The sequence below is a fragment of the Penaeus chinensis genome, chromosome 33, assembly GCF_019202785.1.
Source record: "Penaeus chinensis breed Huanghai No. 1 chromosome 33, ASM1920278v2, whole genome shotgun sequence".
In the NCBI taxonomy this organism is placed as follows: domain Eukaryota; kingdom Metazoa; phylum Arthropoda; class Malacostraca; order Decapoda; family Penaeidae; genus Penaeus; species Penaeus chinensis.
In genome coordinates, this window is record NC_061851.1 from 12,863,378 (window position 1) to 12,870,877 (window position 7,500).

General features: G+C 35.8%; 2 protein-coding genes across 3 annotated transcripts in view; one reads left to right on the plus strand and one right to left on the minus strand.

Annotated features, from left to right (window-relative positions):
• LOC125043206 (S-adenosylmethionine mitochondrial carrier protein-like) overlaps positions 1-690 on the plus strand; it is a 21,005-nt gene extending 20,315 nt beyond the window's left edge. For both annotated transcript variants that reach the window (XM_047639206.1, XM_047639207.1), the window contains exon 7: positions 403-690. In XM_047639206.1, coding sequence (XP_047495162.1) covers positions 403-520 — 118 coding nt within the window. In that variant the 3' untranslated portion in view covers positions 521-690. The remainder of the gene's footprint in view (positions 1-402) is intronic.
• Positions 611-7,500, minus strand: part of LOC125043207 (peptidyl-prolyl cis-trans isomerase-like) — a 6,984-nt gene continuing 94 nt past the window's right edge. Inside the window, exons 1-3 of the mRNA XM_047639208.1 lie at positions 7,343-7,500; positions 4,266-4,447; positions 611-1,037 (exon numbers count right to left, since the gene is read on the minus strand). The exon at positions 7,343-7,500 is cut by the window's right edge and continues 94 nt beyond it. Of these exons, the coding sequence (XP_047495164.1) occupies positions 785-1,037; positions 4,266-4,447; positions 7,343-7,498 (591 nt within the window). The 5' untranslated portion in view covers positions 7,499-7,500 and the 3' untranslated portion in view covers positions 611-784. The remainder of the gene's footprint in view (positions 1,038-4,265; positions 4,448-7,342) is intronic.

The window sequence follows — 7,500 nt, forward strand, 5'->3', positions numbered from 1 at the left end:
CTGGGAGGACATGAGGTACATGCCCTGTCCACTTTTTAGTGTCTACATATGGATGATCGGGGTTAATTACAAGTCCTACATATCTCACTTGTTTACCCTTTTCCACGATTTTAGAAAGTTTAATATTGATTTTTGTAATATCAATATTCCTAGTATTAGAAAAACAGAAATCCTGAAAATTTAAGGAATAGGAAAACCAGATTAGGTCATATCAGGTCTACTAATTTACTCCTTGGTGGCTGAATACTTGTGAAGCCAACATTCACCAAAAAATACATTGGGCAGTCAATGTACACGTGTACAAGTTTGTATGAATCTAAAAATATCCTGTATAAAATGTATACAAATAAGAAATTGTTTCCCAGAATAAGATATATGTATATATTTTTTTTTTCCTTTCAGACTCTTTGCTGGAGTAATTCCTCGCACAGTGTGGATTTCCTTGGGTGGAGCAGTGTTCTTTGGAATTTATGAGAAATCAAAAAATTTTATCCAATCTACAATTAAAGCAGATAAATGATAAAAGATTCCTTTTTATTTTGTAAATATAAATATGATTAAGTCACAATCCCTACCTCATTAAGAAAGAAAAGGGTAATGACAATTGTTGTAATATGTAGTTTTTATATTATGAAAAGATTACTTACAATTTATACCGATTCATTTTGTACATAAAATTTTAATACATAACCACTGTTCTTCATTTTCCTTCCGAAGAAAACATTTACAATATTTCATTAAGAAAATATTTGCTTTGTCATTTTGTACAAACTATTCAAATCATTCATTCTCCCTTCAACTCATTACAATCTGCCACAACAACTTTCTGCGATGGTCGTCCAGAGCGAGAACCTAGCTTCTCAATGGCCTTAACTACATCCATGCCTTCAACCACTTCTCCAAAGACCACATGAGCACCATCTAGCCATGGAGTAGTTACTGTTGTGATAAAAAACTGGGAACCATTGGTGTTGGGTCCTGCATTGGCCATGGACAGTATACCTGGTCCTGTGTGCTTCAGCTCGAAGTTCTCATCCCTGTAAGAAATACAGAGTGTGTGAGTGAGTGAGAAAGATATATATATCAATGTTTTAGAGTGCATGTACATGCATACTGCTATCCATATAAGCATACATTTAGGTCTTAATTTGGGCATATTTCTTACATAAGTAAGGTATGGTAACCAATAGGTACACCCTATAAAATAGGTACGCAGATGGCACTTAAAAATGGATTCTCAAATATGACAATATATTAAATATAGTTCCTAATTGATCCTTGCCCCTTACTCAGTAAGTTGACCAATATACACAAAACTATTCCCATCTATAACAGTGAAAATCCAAACTGAGGGGAGGAAGGTAGAAGAAACTGCTATTCTCTTATGAAAAGCTAAGGGTTGCCAGTTTTCCTTTTTGTAACATAGTTACCTTACAGTTAACATATTTTGATTTTTTTTATATGCAAGGTTGATTTAGTCATGGTAGGTACTAAAGGCATGAATCAGATCTGCTTACAAGCAAAGAATTAAGCCTGAGCAAGAGTGCATACTTCCTGGTTAGGGCTAGGGTGCCCTTAACCAATATGTACTGATTTTTTCAAACAACTATTAGAGAAACATAACCTGTGACATATGAATTCTTAAGTCTCTTTTATTGTAAGGAGAAATGGGGTATTTTCCTTTGAAGATGTCAGAGGGCCATCCAATTGATCCAACCCTCACAACTGGTATGTAATGTGTGATGTTCTAAATGTATGTATACATTGTATACTGATTGGGGAGGGAAATAAAGAGGAACTTCTTGAATTAACCAAATTTTTCATTTCAGAGTACATAATAATGATCACAAGAACTAAAAAGGCCTATTCCAAATGAGAGAAAAGCATGGTTCAAAGGAAACATACTGATGAAAATTTTAAAGCTGCTTTAAATGACATTAAATGCTAGTTATATCTAATAACTATATGGAGTTTGTTTCCCGTCATTATCATGAATTCCACATCTTTAGGCAACTTTCAAGTACAAAACTTCAGTTATCATATCATTAACTAATAATTTGGCCTTGTCAATTAGAGGGGCAACAAAACAGTATATAATCCTGAAGCGACCCTGTTCAATAAAAATTCTGGCAGATGTGGAATGAGTACCATGAAAGGACCTAAGGGCTGCTGCTGAAGAAGTACTTGTTAAGTACATAAAGCATTCAGTAAAACAAGCAAAGAGATGTGCTGGCATCTTATGATGAAAACCTCCCTCATTTGGTTATTTCCTAGAGAAAGTGGTGGAGACTATTTAAGAACCACCACCGAGAACTAGTATATAGAACCAAGAATATTTCCAAGTCTTAGTGACCTCCGAAAACAACTTTATTTTGTCTAAGCTAAGTGGTCTACCAAAGAAAATAAAACTCATTTTATTACAAAAAAGCCTAATTTACAACTGTCAGAAGAATTATTTGTTTTATCCCCCACAAATCTGTTTATCTTGCAAAAGCCTAGTGGTTTACCAAAGGTTATATCCCTCACTTTGCTAATAACTGAACTTTGTTTTACTACAAATTATACTTTTTCTTTCCTTCTAGCAGTCACCACACAGATTGTGAGTCATTTTAAGCATTCCATTCATTTATTGCTAAAAAAAAATTGTATCTTAAAGGAAAAATATAGAGCAAACCTTGATTTGTGTTTTTTTACCATCTTGTTCTGAATATTACCACTAAAAACCATGGTAATCACAATGATCTTCAATGTACCCTAGATAAACCAATAAATGAATGAATAATGCTTAAAATATGTGAATGAGAATCTTATAGCTTACCTATTGGACAAGGGGGCTTATGTACTGGACAGGGGGTCAAAATAGGTACTCACCAACTTGCTTGTTTATTTATTCAAAATTTGTTTGTGCTACAAAAACTAAACTATTTCTAAGTATATTGGCTCTATATGAAAGACAGCTTAATTTGTGTGACAGGTGTGGTCTGGAGAAGAAACTTCCCATGATTTTCTGTATATCTATTGGTTACCTTACCTGTGTGAGTGGCGTATGAATCTGTGTTGCATGACAATAATTTACTACATTTTTTTATACAAACATGCTAAATCAAAGATTAAAATTCTATGAAAAAACACAAGAGCTTGATATAAGAGATAATCCTGGAATGGAACTTCCATCTAACAACGTCTATATAGAAGAACAAGGTATAAGGTAAAAAGAAGTACTAGGCTTTAAACGCACCATGATACAAAGCTGTGGACAACTGTCACAACAAAAGTCACATGACTGTCACTTTGTCAACTGTTTCATGAAGTCAAACTTAACCCATTCGCGGCAGGCATGTCACGTATCCGTGCCATGCCCACTGAGTTTTCTTGTTTAATTGTTTTTTCACACAGATGGCTACACTTGTACTAAATCACCAATGAGCCAATAACAAGTACTGCCTGTCTCACCCGTTTACCCTTTTCATTAATTTACGAAAATATTTTACGTTATCTTATTTTGCTATTACTATTGTTTATAACATTATAGTAATATAATAAAAATAACACTATCGATATTCATAGCACTAGTAAAAAATACATTTTCCTGCCAATTCAAGGAAAGGTGAAATCAGGTAAGGCAGAGCCAGCTATGTGTCGAGACATTTCACAAAAAAATATAAAAAATGAGCACAGCATTTTCCCCATTTTTTCTTCATTTTCCCTGTCACGAATGGGTTAATTTGGAAGATGGTCATGAGACAGTCCAACAACAAGGTTACAGAAATTCAGGAAACTTTCTCATATCAGTTGCTGAAAATAGTGAACTGGATTATCTAGATCAAATTCTTGCTCAATAGTTGCAAAGCAGTATCCTGATTCTCACAATAGCCAGAATACATTATCATGCAAATGTCTGTTAGACTTTGTCTCTGTGTAGGAGTTTAAGAACACAAACACAGCAAAATGTACACAAAGATGAATAGGAAAACAGCCACAATAAGAAATGAAATGAAATTGTAATGTTTCAAACTCATCAAGAAATTGATCGGTTATAATATGTCTGAAGAGTTTGAAACATTACACTTTCATTTCCTTTCCTATTGTGGCTGTTCTCCTATTCATGAGGCTTTACAGTACAAATTTAAAACGCTGTTATTTACAGAATCAATGAACTAAATCTTGTAAATAAATACACCATTTCAATCCTTAAACTTTAACATTACACTTAATTCATCACAATGTTTTCTATGAAAATTTACTTAATAAACTAAATTCCTTACCTGAACTTTGATCCATAAATTGACTTTCCACCAGTTCCATTGAAATTAGTGAAGTCCCCACCCTGACACATGAAGTTGGGGATGACCCGATGGAAGATGGACCCTTTGTAGCCAAAACCTTGCTCTCCTGTGCAAAGCTGACGGAAGTTCTCTGCAGTTTTTGGCACTACATCAGACCTTAGCTGAAAAAAAAGAATTCATTCTTTCATTTTTTCTTTTTTCTTTTTCTTTTTTTTGCAAGGGGGAGGGGGGTAGAGGAACTATTTACCCAAAATGAAGTAGTTCAAGGGGAATAAACTGATCCACTCTATACTTGCTAGACCAAAGGCACCACAAACTTGCTCTTTCAAAATTGATTTACAAGCTGATTTTTCATCTTTAGTGAATGAGAATATAATAACCATAATTTTTTTTTAAATAATAAATGACCAAATGCAAAATAAGTAACCTTGCAATAACACAACTATACATGCTCACTGAATGCTTTTTGTGGCTAATTATTGTGACTATTCTTCTGTTCAATGGAGATTAGTTCAAAAGGCATTGATGGATAACTATAGAATTTATTCAATCATTTTTCCAGAAGACCAATGCTATATTAATATAACTGAATATTTAGGTCAATTACATACCCCTTGACTCTCATTAACAAAGCCCCTCTTGAAATGTTTCATAGTAGGATATTTCACTTCAACACAGCTGTGACTACCTCAAACACCCCACTATCTACACAATTAATAGTAACACATCTAAGCTGGATATCTCCCAAGTGAAAAACACCCCATATCTGGGCAGTAGCTATAGTAGTGACTGCTCAGGGACCTGTGTGTGAGGCACACATGGCAGGCAACCCAATCAGAGCATAAACAGAGAACACAAGTGTCTTGCATAAGAAACAGCTGGCTACTGCTCATGTTCTGGCTGTCTCAATGGTAAAACACCTATAATTGTTGGGTTAAACCCTTGGATCTGGGTGACATGTCCATTATGTTAAGAAAAATCATTTTACTGAGGGCCAGGTGACTTGAATATGTCACCAAAGAAAAATTTGGCTGATGGATGATGGACAGGAATATACCATCATGGAAAAACAAGACTGAAGGTCAGGGTAACCGGAGTGACTCACCACAAGTGCACAAAGCTCTTGGAAGGTGATCAGATTCAATGGGCATTTAGGAAGGGCTCTATTATTATTTCTACTGGTAAATGAGGGTGGACTGTATCATCCATGAGTCATGACTGGAAGAGCACTGGCTCTAGAGAGGACACTATTTCCATATTCAAGATTTTATTCCAGCCCGCTATGTTTGGAAGCACCAGTCATGACAGGCTGGAATTACAGAAAAATGAATATCACAAAAATGTAACAGAAATGACACAAATAACAATCTTACCTATTATTATTATTCCTCAGAAAGTTACAGACTGCCTAGAGACTATGTGCATGAAAAAGACTACTACCATTTTGATACAGTATATTGAATGATAAATATAGAACTTGGAAAATGACAGAAAAGCAAAAAATAGCAAAAAATGCTTATGCAGAAAAAGAGATAAAAACATTGCAAAGGGGAGGCATGGAGTCTTAATAATGCATATGAGTGTTCATATGGGCCTACAAACCCAATACCCAGGAGAGTCGCCACTCAAGTAAGCCTAATGCCCAGATTTTGGGCCACATGCAGGCAGCAAGGCACTTGTATCCAATGGGTAAATATTAAACAAAAATAAGAACAAAAATAGCACAGCGACGGATCACTGAATGACTGATTTGAAGAACAAAGAGCAAACTAAGCAGCAATTTTGTTGCCTCAGAAAGCATTTCTAATTAGCACTGAGATACACAACTGCTGGGCAGAAAATATATGTCAGCAGTATGCATCAACATAGCCTCTTACTCCCAAGGATTCTCACCTCTACCAACATCCTCAATCACATGCCAATATAATGCAATTAAATATGAGGGGATCTGGGAACACATTGCTCACTTAATTATCTCCACTGATGTAGTTAGCATCTTATAGTTCTTATTTTAACATCTACCTCTCAAAAAACAAGTCCATTTCAATAGGCACTCAGATTAGTAACATGCATGCAAACTTTGTAACACGCAAAATCAACCACACTTCTCCGCGCTGTCAGGACACAGACTGGCTTGGACAAGATTTCTTATCGTTTCTGAGAAGAACCAAATTAGAAGCCATTTGATGAAAGTGCCCGGCTTACAGTGTCCAAATCTGCTTCAATTTCAACCAAGGTAGCACAACCTACCAGTGGTTTTTAACTTATTAACCAAAACAGCCACTATGTGAAGGGTGTTCCATGTTGCTCTACAATTTTAAAATAGGGGAGAAGTGTGATCCTTGAGCTATGCTATGCTCATGATATATAGTATAGGCTTAGAACCTATAAGTGCAGACAGCCAACAAAGGCAGCTTTTATGATTCTTCACAGCCTAGAATCTAACACTATACACTGCTGTGTATACAAGGATGATGTTGCTTTCCAGGGATTACAGGGTGATAGGTCCCCAATAAGGGGATTGCAAGGGGCTGTTGACCCTGCATCATATACATAATCCCTCCTCAAACATTTTATTGCAAAATGCATATCTTGCTTCATATTTTACCCTGCAATTTCCCTAATACTCTTCTTGCCTTCCTCAAATATCAGAGCCATGATTGACAAGTATGGGTGTTTCCATGCATGAAGGTCAGACTTTCATTATTAAGGAGTGACAGGAATCCATCTGCACCGCATAATCCATGAAACAGAGCTATTTAAAACTTTTATCCCAAATGACACTGAACCAGTTGTTGTCAGTCTTGCCAAGATGTGTAAAACAAACCAAAAAAAGGAAATTATCAGACACTTTGTTACAGTAAGACATCACAATCTCTACCCACTGCAAGGTATATCATTTTCCTAAAAAAACTTTTCTGAAATTTTGGCAATACTTTCAAGAAAGGAATTACAAAGAGTTCAACGCCACCAGAAGCCATTTTTAAAATCCTGAAAGACAACTCAACACAAACTTAAAATCCTTCCGAAGAAAGAATAAATAAGCTCTACTACACCTGCATCACAATCCTTCCCACGGGCTTCCCATTGGCCTCCATGTCAAAATACACTTTCGGTAAAGTTGATTGACTCCTAGCACTGAGTCCTGCCACAGTTGCCGCGGAAAATGCAGCCCCAGTGCCGAGGAGACGTGTGATTGATGAACGAAACATAA